Below are 17380 nucleotides of genomic sequence, written 5' to 3' on the forward strand. Positions count from 1 at the left end.
TTAGAAATAACATTAACATCATGGTTTCCTTTTAAAATGAAGCAATATTGACTATAGCGGATCAGTTTTTGAAAAACACACCCAGATCCATTCCACTGACTGAATAATTATGTGGCAGTTTGTATGACAAATCGGTCGGAAGCACATCCCCTAAGCGTCAATAACCAATCGTTTTTACACCACTACAAAAGATGCGATTAACCAGTTTATCTTTTTTTTTTTTTGGATTGCTGGGTAGCTTTACACTGGGCAATTATTGAGAATGTGTGTCTGAAAATGCCATCATTCTCCTGATTATTGTTCCATTTTAATTGGTCTCTTCAGAGTTTCAGTATTTTTGGTAAAAAAAAAAAAAAAGCTCTCAAGACTTGCTGACAGAAATCAAATGACATAAATGTGAGCAGGTCATAAGTATGAGTAAAGACAGTGTCAGTATCTTATTTAACATGCAAAAAGCTATGTATTATATTCATTTACATTAAAGCTACATTACCTTAATGTTTTCTTGTTCATTCTGATAGCGTTCAGGCATATCAACTTCAGTAACAAAGACTAATATTAAAAGAAACATTAAATGATAAGCCAAAGGCAATGCACTGAATTATAACTCAACTGCAATGGGTAAAATTTCCAATTCCAGCAACTAGGTATTCAGTATCAGAAAAATAAACCAAAATTAAAGTCTTTTTAATTGGTTATAAAGTAGAGCAAATTCATCCCTATATCTGTTAGCACAAGCTGTTATAAACTAAGCAACATTTACTGTAGGATGAACCAGCATAAAAGAATAACAGTGGAGTTGCTATAGGGGGTCGTAGTTGTGACCAGACCCCTAAGCCAGGGGGTCCATAGGTCCTCCTAACCACACAGTGACTCACCCCTTAATGATTGAGCAGAGCATTCCTGAAATAGAGAGAACTGAGCAAAGCTCAAACTGTCTAAATCATGCATTTTTTGAGTTACAATTCAATAAAAATCATACAATGACCATTATTGGCAACCTACTGCAAGCTTTATCAACTTTGTTATAAAACTTTAAATGTCAAATAGCATGTAGGACTAAACAGAGTCGAGTCACATTATCATGACCAGCAGCTGATATGCAGAGCATTAAAGGAGATGTCCCGAGGCAGCAAGTGGGTCTATACACTTCTGCATGGCCATAATAATGCACTTTGTAATGTACATTGTGCATTAATTATGAGCCATACAGAAGTTATAAAAAGTTTTATACTTACCTGCTCCGTTGCTGGCGTCCTCGTCTCCATGGTGCCGACTAATTTTCGCCCTCCGATGGCCAAATTAGCCGCGCTTGCGCAGTCCGGGTCTTCTCCTCTTCTCTATGGGGCTCCGTGTAGCTCCGTGTAGCTCCGCCCCGTCACGTGCCGATTCCAGCCAATCAGGAGGCTGGAATCGGCAGTGGACCGCACAGAAGAGCTGCGGTCCACGAAGACGGAGGATCCCGGCGGCCATCTTCAGCAGGTGAGTATGAAGACGCCGGACCGCCGGGATTCAGGTAAGCGCTGTGCGGGTGGTTTTTTTAACCCCTGCATCGGGGTTGTCTCGCGCCGAACGGGGGGGGGGTTTAAAAAAAAAAAAACCCGTTTCGGCGCGGGACATCTCCTTTAACCGTGTGCTTTATAGACAGACGGGCTGGGAATGACTTAAAGGGGTTGTCCCGCGCCGAAACGGGTTTTTTTTTTAATTCAATAGGCCCCCCGTTCGGCGCGAGACAAACCCAATGCATGTGTTAAAAAAAAAAACCCGTTTAGTACTTACCCGAATCCCCGCGCTGCGGCGACTTCTTCCTTACCTTAGCAAGATGGCCGCCGGGATCTTCACCCACGATGCACCGTGGGCTTTGTGCGGTCCATTGCCGATTCCAGCCTCCTGATTGGCTGGAATCGGCACACGTGACGGGGCGGAGCTACGAGGACCAGCTCTCTGGCACGAGCGGCCCCATTCACCAGGGAGAAGACCGGACTGCGCAAGTGTGTCTAATCGGGCGATTAGACGCTGAAATTAGACGGCACCATGGAGACGAGGACGCTAGCAACGGAACAGGTAAGTGAATAACTTCTGTATGGCTCATATTTAATGCACGATGTACATTACAAAGTGCATTAATATGGCCATACAGAAGTGTATAACCCCACTTGCTTTCGCAGGACAACCCCTTTAATATGGAACTGGTATAGGTTGTCTCAGGTATCTAGAGTCATGCTGACTGCAGTGTATCCTACAGTTCCTGGAGAGTGCGTGGAGGAGGATCCATAGAGCGACCAAAGATGATCGAGATGGTTCTACAGGTGCTTATTGGGACTAAGCCTGGGGAATTAGGAGGGCAGAGAAGTACTTGGAGCTTGTAGTCATGTTCTTTTAACCACTGTTGGACATCTCTAGTCGAATGACATGTTGCATTGTCTTGCTGGAAGATCCTATCTGCCCCAGAGAAGACAAATACCATGTATGGGTTATGTGATCTGCAAGGATGGATTGACTGCCTTGAAGGAGTGAGCCCAGAGAATGCCACGAAACAATTCCCTAGACAAAAATGCTGCCACCATCAGCTTGTGTTCTTCCAGCACCGGTTGCAGGGTGCTTGTTCTCTGATATTCCGTTCCTGGCACGCCAACATCTATCTATTAGATTAAGCAGAAAACATGACTCATTGGAGAAGGTAACCCTTTGCCAATCAGCGGTGGTCCAACTCCGATATTGCTGTGCAAATTGTAGCCTTTTCCTATGATGCACCTTTGCTAGTATAGATGCAGTGACCATCTGTCTACTTCGGAGACCCATACGTAGTAGGGTTTGCTGAACTGTTGTTTTAAACAAACGTCTGGTAGCGCTGTTTCATTTTAATGCTGAGTTGCTCCACTGTAGTGTATAGGTCAGTGCTCATGCACCTTTGTAGCCAACGTTCATCTCTCACATCAACGGCATGAGGTGCTCCGCAGTTTTCACATCAGTTATTCCCAAGGGTGTCATTTGTCCACTCATGATACACTTTCACCACAGTAGCACATGAACAGTTCACAAACTGCGCTATTTGAGAAATCCCTTGGCCCAAAAGCCAATGATCTTCCCTTTTGCAAACTCAACGCTTTTACCCATGACAACAACGACTGATAAGTGAGTAGACAACCTATCACACACCTTATATACCCACCAAGCTAATCCATAACAAGTCACTTCCTTCATGGGCTATGCGCTGCTGACGTTTAGACCAGGACGTGGTCATAATAATGTGACTCAACTGTGTAGCATACAAACATTAAACAGTTCATGAGAAGCATAATAACTCAACTTTAGACATTGAGTAACATAAGGAAGCGTAGAACAGACATAAAACACATAGCAAGGTCACTCTCACACATGTTCAGAAAACGCAGCTCGAAAATCACAGTATTTTACAGCGTTTTTATCGCTGCGTCTGAGTGCGGGTCTGCGAAGCCCCGTTGAAATCAATGGGGACATTGTACAGTGGATAGTGCAGCACTCGGGACACCACTCTAATCGTAGTAAAAAGAGGTATGTGTGAGAGTGGCCTAATATTATAATCACACCAGTTGACAGTGAAGTAGAGTTTACCTCTTGCTAAGGAATGTTTATCATCATCCAAAGCTGGTAGGCATAATATTTGGGAGGCATAATTATCCAGAAGTGTCACATTCTTGTCAATTTTTTCCTCCACGTCCCCAAATGCACTCACAGAAAAAGGGGCATTTTCTAAAAACTGTTTATGAATCTTGTCAAATGAATATCGAGGAACTGTTAACAACTCTTTATGAGAAGGTTCTTCTACTGAAGGAATTTCTGGCCAGTCCTTCTGTAAAAGAAAATACATCACATAACGGTCACTTTGTTAAAGGACACTTGCCATCACAGTTTAATAGGGAACTCTGCATGCACTGTTCTATGGGGAAAGTCTGGTCATACTTGCTAGGTTAAGGTATCAAGCTGGGTGACAATTTTAAGGGGACTATCTGACTGTCACTGTTAATTTATGGAAGGCTTGCTCGGAATTGTGAGTGTTGCTCAAAATAAAGTTGGATTTGTGGGTTTGAATAAAGACATACAAGTTAAAAAAAACCTCAAAAACCTAAAAACAACAATTTTCTGACAAAATGTTACAATTAATAAATTTGCACTGCAATCAAATTACATTTCAAAGAAAACTGCACTTTCATTAAGATTAAAAAGAAAAATGGCAGAATCTATTCATGTTGCTTAACTATAGAAATATGATTGGATTTTCCTCAAAGGTAGCTAAATATACACACTTTAACTAATGATAATGGATTACTAAAACAGTCAAAGTAAAAACCCTTAAAAACATGCAAAAAGCTGAAACACAAGGAAGTGTCATGTAATAATAAATACCACCCCTCCAATTCCCTCAGGAAGCCCAATACACAATGTTAGCATGCAGTGACATAAAACCAGTCAATAGCAGCAAAGGCAACAATATACCTGCGACCTAAGGTATAGCAGGTAATATTTGAAAAAACTAGAAGATCACTGCCAAGGTGTGAGCAGATGTAATTTATGGGACTAATCATAATTATGGATGAGCGAGTATACTCGCTAAAGCACTACTCATTCGAGTAATGTGCTTTAGACGAGTATCTCCCTGCTTGTCCCTGAAGATTCGGGGGCCGCCGCGGATACTTGCTCATCCCTAATCATAATGCATTTTACTGTCAAGCACTTTTATTTGTGTAATTATGTTGTCATCAATGTCAATTATTGATGATGATGATTATCCGTTCAGTCACATCCGACCCTCGGTTACTCCATGGATCAATGGTCTCCATGCATTGCTGTCTTTCATGGCTTCTTTCAATTCCGCGATGGACATGTTCATGGTGGCCTTGATTGCATTACCTTGTTTTGGAAGTGTGATGAAGATAGATCTTGTCCAATCTTTGGGCCACAATTTGGGGCTCCAGATCTTTTGACATAGGTCAGTTAGGATCTTGATTGACACTGATTTGAGCAGTTTGGCTGGTTTGTGATCAGTACCCGAAGCTTTCCTGTTTGGAAGTTGTTTCAGGGCCCATGTGACTTCTTCCTCCAGAATTCCGGTTTCTTGTTCTACTTGAAGTACGTGATCCAACAGGTTGTCTGTTTGATCACCTGCATACAGCTCTGCTGTAAATTCTCGCCACCTATGCTTGATTTAATTTTCTTCTTGTAATAATTTGCCATAGTGGCTGCCCTGCATGGTGTGAACAGTGTCTGGGTCTGCTTCAGAGCTCGAGTGTGGCCTTGCTGGTTTGCTTCTTTCAGTTTCGTACATTGGTCGTTCCAGTAGCGCTCCTTGTCTCGTCTGACTTTTCTTTGGAATTCCGCATTTAGCTGTCTGAATTCAATTATGGTGCCCGCTGCTCTAGCTGCTCGGCGCTTGTTGGCGATTCTGATAGATTAATCCGACATCCATTGCTGTCGTTTTGCAGATTTTTTTGAAGGGGGATGATTTGTTCAGCTGTATTCAGTGTGATGGATTTGATTTTCTACCATAATTTGTCTGGGTCTTTTCTGATGGTGCCGAGTGTTTCAAATCTGTTATTTACTTCAACTGCGTGACGGGATGTCAGTTATTATCTGTTCTCAATGCTGTGTATTACATCTCCTCTAACCAGGACCCATATAATGTCCAATAGTTTTCATCTATGTTGCAATCATATGAGGGGGATATATGGGAATGTATGTAACCGTTGTCATTGCTATTTTTTAATGCCTAGTTTCTTGCCAGTGTTTACCTTTGTCCTTCATAATCAGTTTTATGATTGAAGTCACCTACAGTCCACTGATTGCTTTCTATTGTTCTGCAGTAATCATATGGCGGTTTGCTTTATATTTGAACTGGTTGGTATACCAGCATGATGTTAGTTTCCCTCAACACTAGATGGGTGGTCACTTCCACCCACATGGCGTGCCTGTTGCAGCATCCCTGGACAGTCCAGCCTTCTCGGATACATGTGGTTACCGGAAATTACTCAGATTTACTTTGTTTACGAATACTATATAAACTGGTAAAATCTTTTCACTCCTGATAAAGCTATGGGTATTGGCGATATGTGTGGGGTTTTCCCACTCCCCTTTGTAGACATACGGCTGCAGTACTTTGTGTGAGATCCACTCATCGGTGTATTATGTTTAACTTAGCTTTCATTGTCTACATTCCATCTGCTATTGGGGGCTCCACACCTTGGTAGTTATCTTCTAGTTAAGCGCTAAACGATTCTTAGCTCTACAGGGTTTGTTTTTCAAATATTACATACTATATCTTAAGTTGTATGCAGATTGTTGCCTTTGCTGCTAGTTATAGGTTTTATGTCACTGCATGCTAATATTGTGTATTGGGCTACCTGAAGGGAATTGGAGGGGTAGCAGTTGTTATTATATTACACTCCTTTATGTTTTGGCTTTTCGCAGGTTTTTAACTTTTCTGCTTAATAAAGTTTAGTTTTTGTTTATATTTTGGTGTTTTTGCACACTTTCCTTTTTGTGTCAATGTTTCAATCAAGTGTACGGCCATTGATACTTGATTTACTGGTAGGGCCAACTATATGTGTTTCAAGGTTAATTTTAATGGATGGTACCACTTCATTTCTATTCATTATACATATTAGTTTAAAAACATACTATAAAACAATAGAAAGATATACACTGAATTAACTATTACCACTGTAGTTTATATTATACAGATCTTGAAAGTGCAGGGATTTTATATATCTGACAATGTATAGTCACGGTGCAGTAAGGGGTTTCCAAATGTGCACAGTTTAAATTGTTAGTTCTTGAAATGGCTTGAGTAAAAGCTTTGTAAAACTGTTGTAAAAGCTTTGCATGCCTCACCAAGTGTTTTAAGTTCAGAAATTCTTGAAATGTTGCTGGTGGGTGCTGCATTTTCTAGAATGGAAATAGAGTGACAAATTTGAGAGATTAATAAATAAAAAAATGCTCCAGTCAGAAAAAATGCTATCATATATTGTTCATATATGTGTTCTCTTTTACAGCACGGTTTCTACATGATTCAGAAGTCTGCAGGCATAGAGAAAAGAGTTATATTTCACTACTCAACTTTTTACACAAAACATACTCTACATATTTGCTATTAAAAACAAATATAGATTTAACTCTTTCACTCATGGAGGACTTGTGTTAAATGGGCTTTCTTGAATTACCACTGTATTTTATAGTCCTATTCACTTGGACCATTCAAAGCTACTACCAAAATATATGGAGCTCTATTTGGTAAACTATAAGAGCTACTTTAGTCGGTACATCAGCAGTTAGATTCCTCACATCACCAGCTAAAGTTAAGAAAAATAAAAATACATTTACCCAGCGGATTATCACTAGTTTGTTATAAGGGTTTCATCAATAAAATAAATTATGTAATAAATACTTTTAAATTTAGTAAAACAAAAATCTACTCAACCCACAATTAATATATGCAAAAATAAAAAACATGGAAGACAATGTATGCTTGAAAAACCTAAAGAGTAACTAAGCTTTTAATCTTTTTTCATAAATGAATAGTACAAGTGAATATAAGAAGCTTTGTAACATATCTTATTAGAGAAAGATGCCTCCTGCACTGATCACTCACTCTGAATGTATTGATAAAGTCCATATATAGAACTGACAGATCAAATCTGATGCACAATGACAGATCAGATTACAGCTACTGCCTATAGAAGTCTTTGAAGAAAGGAGGAAGGAGCTGCTGGATGGAGACAATGGCAGAGAGACACACAAAGACCTGGCTGCAGCTTCTGTTTTATCTCACTCTGGGCCTAGATCCACATCTACACTGCTTAGAACTGTTGTATAATATCCTCCATGCTGCTGCTTTTGAAGGTGTTTTACAGACAGAGAAGATATCCTGTTTCTGTAAGTGTGCAGTGTATATAAGACATCAAGACGACATAGTCACATTGCTAGGAAAAGCTACAAAGGATGATGACATTAAGCTGGCAGAGCTAGTGTGCAGTGACTAGCACACACTTACAGGAAGTGTGTCACTCTAGCACAGTAGTCCCCAACCTTTTAAACCTTGTGAACCACATTCAATGTTTAGTGATGGGCAGGAGTCATATTCAACCCAAAAATGGAGAGAAATTTTTTGCTTGGGCCAAAAAAATATGGTGGCCACTACAAACATTGCACAGCCACAGTTTGCTCTGTGGCTTTTGTTACATCGTATCCTAATGTAAATAAAGTTGCATTGCCACTCACAAGTCGCTGCAATCCTGACCAGATAAACCACAAGACATCCAAACCTAATGGATTTCTTGTGAGAGTCTGGTTACAGCTGCGCCAACCTATTACATTAGGATGCAATCTAGTAGCACCACAGTACGGCCAAAGTTGCCACGTAGCCCTATGTGAAGAAACAAGAAATTGTGCAATTGAAAACATTTGCTGATGCAATTCATTCTGAAATTTGACACAAGTATTATTCCATCTGAATTGGCACAGTTTGGTGATCAGGATAAGTCTGCAATAATGTCAATTGCCAGTTCATATGATCAGAATCAAGGACTTTCATGCTGAGCCACCAAGCAATAGGCTGTAAGCAACATGGGGCTCCCGAGCCATTGGTTGGGGATCACTCGTCTAGGAGAAGGAGACCTTTTCATATAACAGACACCAAGAGGTCCCAGGGAGTCATCATTTGATCCTGCAACCCAGCGGATTTGATAACAACATGACATTTATGTATGATAAGAAAAGAAGGGTAATACTACTACCTTTATAAGTATTGGCACAATAGGTGCATATTGAATGAGAAAAACATAATTCTAGAGTGCTTCTTTAATGTGAACAAACAGTACATGGGTACTAGTGTACCTTGATGCCACCGGAAGTGGTCGGTGTACACCAGAGTTTGGCTGCTTGACAGCCTGGTGATGCCCCCACTTCCTGATTGGCTATCAGGAGCACACAGCATTGCCCAAACACCGGAGTTTCCTGTGGCTCTGGGGACATGCAGCGGACACTGACTGCAGTGGATGGAGACTGGAGGAGCAGTGAGGGACATGCCACTGCACCGGCGTCTGTTACAGGTGCAGGCCTCCAGTACAAGAGTGGGGTCTGCATCGGGAGCGCGGCTGGGGGAACATGACACTCACAGCGCCCTGTCCCCGCTGTAAACTGTTTGGTCTGATCCTAAAATCATATTATCCATTTGTCCCCTCTTATGATCTGCTGAAGGGACAAGTGGAAGGGAGTATGGTTGCTGCAGCAGCAGACTATGCAGGGTTTGTTAGTAGTCTGTTACCATGGAGACACATAGATCTGCATAGAACCCATAGACAGAAACATTTTGGATCGGAACAATTAAAATGATTGTGAAGGTGTACCTACTCTTGACTAAGGCCTCATGTCCACGGGGAAAATCAGATCCGCTGCAGATTCTACATGTAGAATCTGCAGCGGGTCCCTCCTGCCCCGCGGACATGAGCGCTGAAAATAAGAATTTAAAAGTATTTACCATCCGGCGCGGGCGGAGAAGATCAGCTGTTCCTCACGGCCGGATCTTCATTTTCGGCCGGCGGATGAATTCCTGACGCCGGCGGCACGTCGCCGGCACGTCGCCGACGTGCCGCGCGCATGCGCCGGGCACATCCGCCGAGCCGAAGCAAGGAAGATGCGGCCGTGAGGAACAGCTGACCTTCCCCGCCCGCGCCGGATGGTAAATACTTTAAATTCCTATTTTAGGTCTCCCGCGGATCCGGACGGCTTCCATAGGCTTCAATAGAAGCCCGCGGGAGCCGCCCCCGCGGGAGACCCGCACGAAAATGGAGCATGGTCCGGATTTTTCCATGCTCCATTTTTTTTAAAATCCCTTTTATTGACGATCCGCGGGTATTTATCTACCCGCGGGTGGTCAATGCATCCCTATGGGATGCGGATCCGCATGCGGGAGATCCGCTGCGGATCTTAAATCATATTTTGCCCGTGGACATGAGCCCTAACACTTATGATCTCATCGGGATCAGAAGGAGCCCTGATGCTGGTCTGACCTCGTACCGTTTAAAAACACTTTAAACCATCCAACTGTGTATAATTTGTACAGATACTATGGACATAATGCACATGTATGTTAAGTGGAGATATCTGCTTAGAAATGCGGTACACTATAGCTGGGTTCACACGCGACGGAATTGCCACGGAAATTACATGCAGAATTTCTGTGCGGCAATTCCACCCACGGCTTTTTTTAAGCCGGGTTAAGCCAGCCATGTGGATGAGTTTTTGCAAAAATCTTGTCCACACAAGACGGCCAATCTGTCGCAGCAAAGCCAAATGGAACCAGAAATGTGGCGCGGAATTTAAAGACGAAGCATGTCTTTTTTTTTTTCTGCTGCGGCCGCTTTCCTCTCTATGCAGAGAAAAAGCCACAGCAGAATGTCAGCGGCGAAAACTGCTCCAAAATCCGCAGTACTTTGCCGCGGATTTTGAAGCTGCGTTTATCCTGCGGAAATCTCGCGGGTTTTTGGTGCAGCCAAACTGCGAGATTTCAGTGGGATTTCCGTCCCATGGGAACGAAGCCTTATGGTATATTTGCAGATTCTGGTTTGATATGATGTGCAACAAAAATAAATAATGCTTGACAAGGAGGTGTTGGACGCAACTTTTTTTTTTTTGCCTGGGAAACAACACTTTTTTGCATGCTTATCAAAGGGCTAGGGCTTTATGAATGTACCTTTAATTAACGGATAAAGTCTTACAGCAATTAATGAAATATACAGTGATAATAAAACAAAGATTTTCTTGTGTTATTATCATTGTTTTTTAACACAATTCTTTAAAAGCTCCATTGTTTTAAGTTTGGACTTAAGTGTGTGACCACATGCTATGCAGGAAACCGTACACAGTCCCATTAAAGGTCATGAGTGGCTAGCAGTATCTGTATATAAAAAAATAGTGAGGAAGCAGCGATCAACCAGTGCCACTGCTTCTTCATTCAACATGCCATCATTGTGGGATGTTGCATTGATGTGTTGTGGGAAAGAACATTTAATCAACTTTTTAAAATGTTTTGAAATAGTAGAAAGAAAGGACTAGTATCAATGGTTACATGGTAAGCCTACCAGACTAAACTTAAAGAAATCCTCTGGTTCTGGACAGAGAGGTCTGAACTGCTTCTCTGACTACCTGTTGCACACTGTTTATTAGAATGCATCATTAGTCACTACACCTGCTTTGATAGCCCAATGCTGCCCATGTGAGCAGCACTGGCCAGTCGGAGCAGCACGTACTGCTTTAGACTACTGATGCATGCTATGCAGATAGTCAGACAAGCAGTCCAGCTATCTCTGTTTGTCCAGGACCAGAGGGTCGCTTTAAGAGCCACTGTTTTAGAAAGTTTGTACTCTCTAAATCTTCTCCCATTTGTCCTAGCATATTGATACACGCCTCATTTACTTCTACATAGAGATAATTATTGAAAGGTTCTAAAAGCATTAGAAGGTTTGAGAAGTGTCCATATATTTACATCCACTTACATAGACCTTCTGTGTTTTATTTAAAATTTAAATCGCAATTGATTCGTTCTTTAGGCCCCCTGTCGACGGCCGTGACGGAATATCGCTAGCGATATTCCACCACGGGGGAGCAGGGGGGAAAGCTGTAAGTTCTCTGCAGTGAGCCTATCTGACAGATGGGCTCACTGCGGAGAATCGTGGCATGCCGCGATTTGAATCCCACGAGCAGAGAATCACTATTATTCTCCGCTCGTGGACAGGTGGCTGCGCTTTCCATAGCAACGCTCATTCACACGGGTGCATGTGTAAAATGCTGCATGCGGTCTTCAGCGTTATACCGCCCTGGAAGCAGTGAGCTGGCTATTGCTGCGTATGGCAGTGATAGTGCACTGCACATGACAATGTATCTCACGTGGTCATGCGCAGTGTGACTGGTATCTTTTTTTTTTAAATTTCCACTCAGTCTTATAGAGGCATTGCACATGCAACGCCGCCCATACGCAATGTAGGCGTTGCCTGCCCTACCCATAGAGAACAATGAGGCTGTTTGTGCAAGATACACACTGAAATAGAACATGCTGCAATCTTTTTCAAGTGCATTTTTACATGCGATGTAAATACGCTAATGTGAATGGATCAATGAAAATCAATATGATAATAATAATCTATATTTGTATAGCAACAAACTTATTCCACAGCGCTTTCAAGCATGGTAGAACACAGACAATACAACAATTACATGTGATATACAATCAGTTTGAAACAAATGGGCTAGGGTACTTTCATTGACTCTATTCACAGTAAGTCACGCGGACGTGCATCGTGGGCATATTGTATAGTGAAATCACGGCCGTGCGAATGAGCCCTTACTGTTAGGGCCCGTTCAGACGAGCGTATGCGCTAATGCGCGCGTTTGAACGTGCGTGCAAAATGCGCGTGTACGAAGGTCCGTGCTTTACATATGCGTGTTAGCAAATGTGATTTTGGCTGCATGGAGCGCAGGTAGATGCGCTTCATACCTTGAGCTGTATCAGCATCCCAGCCAGTATACACGGCGCCAGTATTTTAAGTATTGATAGTTATGAGACAGACGATTTCTTTGGCACCCCAGCGAACTTTTGATTACTAAGTTTCTTCCTTTATATAACAGGCTACACATCGTTTATTGGTGTTTACAACAAAACACATCCGGAACACAACATGGAGTGCTTTATGCAAAGGGAAAGACACAAAAGCATTTAGCTTTAGCATTAAAAAAAAAATAATTATATTGCTTTCTATTGGGTCGTTCACACGACCGGACTCGCGTGCAGCGTGTTCCATAGGAGCCAATGTTAAGAGCAGCGCAGTACGGACCAAACTGGCACGCATGTCCTTTCTTCGCTGCTGCGCGCGTTCGCACGCAGTAAAACCACGCCCATGTGAACAATTCATAGGAACTCCATAGTTTTAAATAGGAGCGCAGTTTTGTGCGCGCGTATATGCGCGCGAAAACACGCTCGTCTGAACGGGCCCTTAGGCATTGAAGATGTGCCAAGAGGTACAAAGGAAAAATAACTAGGAATGTAGTACAGAATGTAGTTTAGATTATAGTCCAGTATCTAAGGAGAACTAAAAAGTACTATATATGGACAGTGACTTTATTTTATTATTAAAATCCAATCTAATTAAGTTAAACATTAGTTTATCTGAATTCTATCTTCAGTTACATGATTTAGTAAACTCGGGAGTTCTACTACCCTGTTTATACATAACAAATAATAACATTGGTATGACTAATTATTTTTTTTTAATGAATGTGTAATTTACTGTATTTCATTTAATTCAGTTTTATTAATTAGATTTAAATTGTCCAGAATTAGAAAAACATGTCTGCTTTCTTCACAAAATGGTTTGTATCTGACATTACAGCTTAGCTCATCTCCATGGGCTACAATACTACTACAATACTACAGAGAATGTGTAAACATGTGTTTTGGGAAGAAAGCAGAATGTTTTTTTAATTGTGGACAACATGTTTAACCTCTTAGGCCTCATGTCCATGGAGAATCCGTAGCGGGTCCCTCCTGCCCTGCGGACATGAGCGTTGAAAAGAAGAATTAATAAGAATTAACTCCCCCGCAGTGGACCGGGAAGGTCTTCTCTTCTTCACGGCCGCATCTTCTTTCTTCGGTTGGCGGATGTACTCGGCACGTCAGCGGCATGCCACGCGCATGCGCCAGGCACATCCGCCGGGCCGAAGGAAAAAGATCCGCCCGTGAAGAAGAGAAGACGTGCCTGGTCCGCTGCGGGTAAGTTATTCATATTTTAGGTCAATAGAAGCCTGCGGGAGCCATCCCCGCGGGAGACCCGCACGAAAATGGAGCATGTCACGTTTTTTTTTTCATGCTCCATTTTTTAAAAATTCCCTTTTATTGACCATCCGCGGGTATTTATCTACCCGCGGGTGGTCAATGCATCCCTATGGGGTGCGGATCCGCGGGTGGGAGAAGAGTTAAAATCCGCTGCAGATTTTAATTCTTCTTTTGCCCGTGGACATGAAGCCTTAGGCAGCATGTCTACAGGCGGGTTGGAATCCGACCCTGCCCTTGGCCGAGGAGAGTGCTTACCAGTCCGTGTCTTCAATGCAGATGTGAGCAGAAGCACCACACGTGCAGTAGAGTGTCTTTTTAAAAATCTCCTGCTTTCCCGCAGAATCAGCGACCCGTCCGCGATTCAATTGCAGGCAGGCTGCGGATCGGATGGCTTCCATTGACTTCAAAGGTCCGCAAATCAAATCTGCATGCTTTATTTCACTTGCAGACGCTGATGTATACCTATGGGTGGCTTGATCTGCGGTCACTTGCGCGGATTCCGTAAAGGAGATCCGCCCGTGGACATTGGGCATAAATGACATGGCTTATTTGGACCTAAAGCTAGCTTCACACAGGTGATTGCGATTTTGCTGCGAGAAAATCGGGTTTACTCCAATTTTTGAGCATCAGCAATGTTTGTTTTTTTTTAGAGAATAATTTTGCATCGCTGCTGCCCGTGATCAGATCGCACAACTATTTATCGCAAAAGTCTTATGGTCACTCAGATAACGCATTGCGGTACTTCTGCCAAGGCAAATCCATTGACTGGTGTCTGGTTGCCAAGGCAATCTATTGGCCAATGACCTCACAAAGTAGGCGATAAAATGAACATAGATTGCAGCATGCAAGGGGTTAAGAGCGGGGATCAGTACATATACATACTGGGTTGGGCCTTGTTTATAAATGATAAATGTGTTTGCTCCTTTTTGTTGTAGCTACTAATTTTTTATTGATATAAGCTTTCCTTGGGACTGCCATATTGGAGAGACCTAATACTTTTCATTATTTTCTGTATAGTCAGTACAGCAGGGTGTGTGTGCACTTTATGGCAGAGGAGTCAGTTGACAGAGGAATGTCATGGATTATTCCAATCTCCAGAAAATGGAGACCAGGGAAGATGTATTCAAAGTCTTAACTAAATATTGTATAACGTGTTGCTATCCTGCCTTGTGTAGATTTCCAGCACGCTCACTTTCTACGATGAGATATTCTGCTCATCATGTACCTATATACACAGCAAAGCTGACTAGTGAGCTTCAGAAAACACGAACATGCTGACAGCCGCCTGCAACAGCTAAAATAGAAGATCAGGATCATATCCAATGAACCCCTTAGCTGTTTAGCCAATTGCAACCATGACACCTAAGGCCTCATGTACACAGCCGCATCAGAAAAACGCTATGGGTTTCCCGCAGTGTTTTACAGGTGTTTGTAAATATCAGGTCTGCCGTCAGAGACTGCATATGGCTGCAAATGTACTGCGCAAGCCCGCGTATCACACGCATGTGGTCATGCACGCTCACTGCGGGGTTGTGTATGAAATCGCCACCCATACGCAATGCAAAACGCCCGTGGACATGAACCCTAATACTGAAGGGGCTATTACAGTCACCTTGCGAAAAAACAAGGCCTAATAAAAAACATAAACAAAAGTTGTGAATATGACTAGACAATTATATGACAAATATATATGACAAAACAAAGCAATTTTTAAGTTATTTTGTAAAAGTTTTAAAACATACCATAAATGACATAAACTTGGTATCACCATAATTGATTCTACCCGCAGACTAAAGTTGGCATGTAAGTTTTACTGCACCAGTGAACGCTGTTAAAACGAAACCCAAATTAACAGTGGCAGAATTGCTTTCCTTCCACTCCACCCTACAAAATTGTTTTCTTAAGTTCGCCAATATATTACATTATGGTACATTAAATAGAGCCATTGAAAAATACAACTTATAGCCCCAAAAAAACAAGCCTTCACACAGCTAGGTCAACAAAAACATAAAAATGTTATGCAAAAAAAAGCTATCAGCAAACAAGAATATTTTCTGCGCTCACAAAATAGTGCGCATCCACAAATAGTAATCTGTCAAGGAAAATGCATAGGAGTTACACTTACTGGGGAGGAGGGGGGTATGATGACCATGAGCCCCCTCCTTGAAGTGATGTCTCCAAATAGATGTTTCCACACGTATACGAGATGAAACAATAACACCTTTTATTCTCAGACTTCAGTAAAATAATGGGCAACGCGTTTCAGTGCGCACAGGCACCTTTCTCAAGCCATAACAAGACAGTATGATCATTACATATATATAGTGTAAGAGTCACTTACATTGCATGTTCCTCAGTGGCCGCGGCCATATTGGAGGTGTGTCTCAATTTTCCAGCGTCATCACGCCGGTCACATGACATTCCCTCAGTGCTGATTGTAATTATAAATTAATATATTGTGTAATCTAATTCACAATTCAGTTAAAATGACCTAGAAAGGTGATTTGCCATATGAAGGACTCTTGATTTACCAAGTGTCAGTAAAAGAATTGGTTTAAATGCACATAATAGAGTTCAACATCAAACTGTTAAACAGGGAAATCTCCAAATATGATTTACAGTCCCATGTTACTACGTCAAGTAATAATATCTAAGCTATGGTGCCAATATTCAAAAAGGGGTTAAAAAAGCCAACCTGGAAATTATGGGCCGGTACGTCTAACGTCTATTGTGGGTAAAATATGAGAGGTTTAAGGGTGGACACCCACTAGCTAAGATATTGCTATTCATGAATGAATAGCTAAGGGCTTTCTGTCATTGGCTGAGTGCTCAGTCAATAGCTAAGCACTAGCTGTTATTGGCTGAGCCCTCAGCCAATCAGCACAGCCCTTTCAGGAGGTGGGGATTTTTAAATCTCGCCTGCTGAAAGAGCTTAACAGCAGTGCAGGGGAGCCAGCCAGAGGGCTGGTCTGAGTAATTTAAAAAAAAATTTTTTACCACTTATTGATGATTATCGGGGAAGGGCTTCTATTTTAATCCCTTGCCTGATAATCATACTGCGGGGCTTGCCAGAAAGCAGTGCTTTCAATGGGATCGGCAGCAGTGCCAATCCCATTGAAAGCAATGGGATAGAATGCCGCGGACTTCTGCCACAGCTGGGGATAAAGGAAACTCCCCGCGGGGATAAAGGAAACTCCTGCTACAGCTGTGGCAAAAGTCCGCGGCATTCTCCATCTCTTTTCAATGGGGCTTGAAATAAATGGGAGCCGTGTCTGCAGTTACAAGAACCTGCTACTTTACAGAGGTTGGAGCAGGGAATTCCGCTGTGACTCTGTGTATTTGTGGCGCTGTCAGTGGGTGCACAATCCACTGATCAGTCAGGGTCCTGAGCGATGGACCGCAACCGATCAACTATTGATGACCTATCTTAAGGATGGGTCATCAATATTATTCTCCCTGGAAAATCCCTTTAATTAGAACAACCAGTGTCAGGCAGCTGCTGCCAAGGCAAATAGGATC

General features: G+C 42.3%; 1 protein-coding gene across 2 annotated transcripts in view; it reads right to left on the reverse strand.

The window, feature by feature from the left end:
- FAM227B (family with sequence similarity 227 member B) overlaps nucleotides 1-17380 on the reverse strand; it is a 360605-nt gene that overhangs the window by 301241 nt on the left and 41984 nt on the right. For both annotated transcript variants that reach the window (XM_066592624.1, XM_066592625.1), the window contains exons 2-4: nucleotides 6868-6921; nucleotides 3595-3832; nucleotides 494-552 (exon numbers count right to left, since the gene is read on the reverse strand). In XM_066592624.1, the coding sequence (XP_066448721.1) occupies nucleotides 494-552; nucleotides 3595-3832; nucleotides 6868-6921 (351 nt within the window). The remainder of the gene's footprint in view (nucleotides 1-493; nucleotides 553-3594; nucleotides 3833-6867; nucleotides 6922-17380) is intronic.

Source organism: Eleutherodactylus coqui, chromosome 2 (genome assembly GCF_035609145.1).
Source record: "Eleutherodactylus coqui strain aEleCoq1 chromosome 2, aEleCoq1.hap1, whole genome shotgun sequence".
In the NCBI taxonomy this organism is placed as follows: Eukaryota; Metazoa; Chordata; class Amphibia; order Anura; family Eleutherodactylidae; genus Eleutherodactylus; species Eleutherodactylus coqui.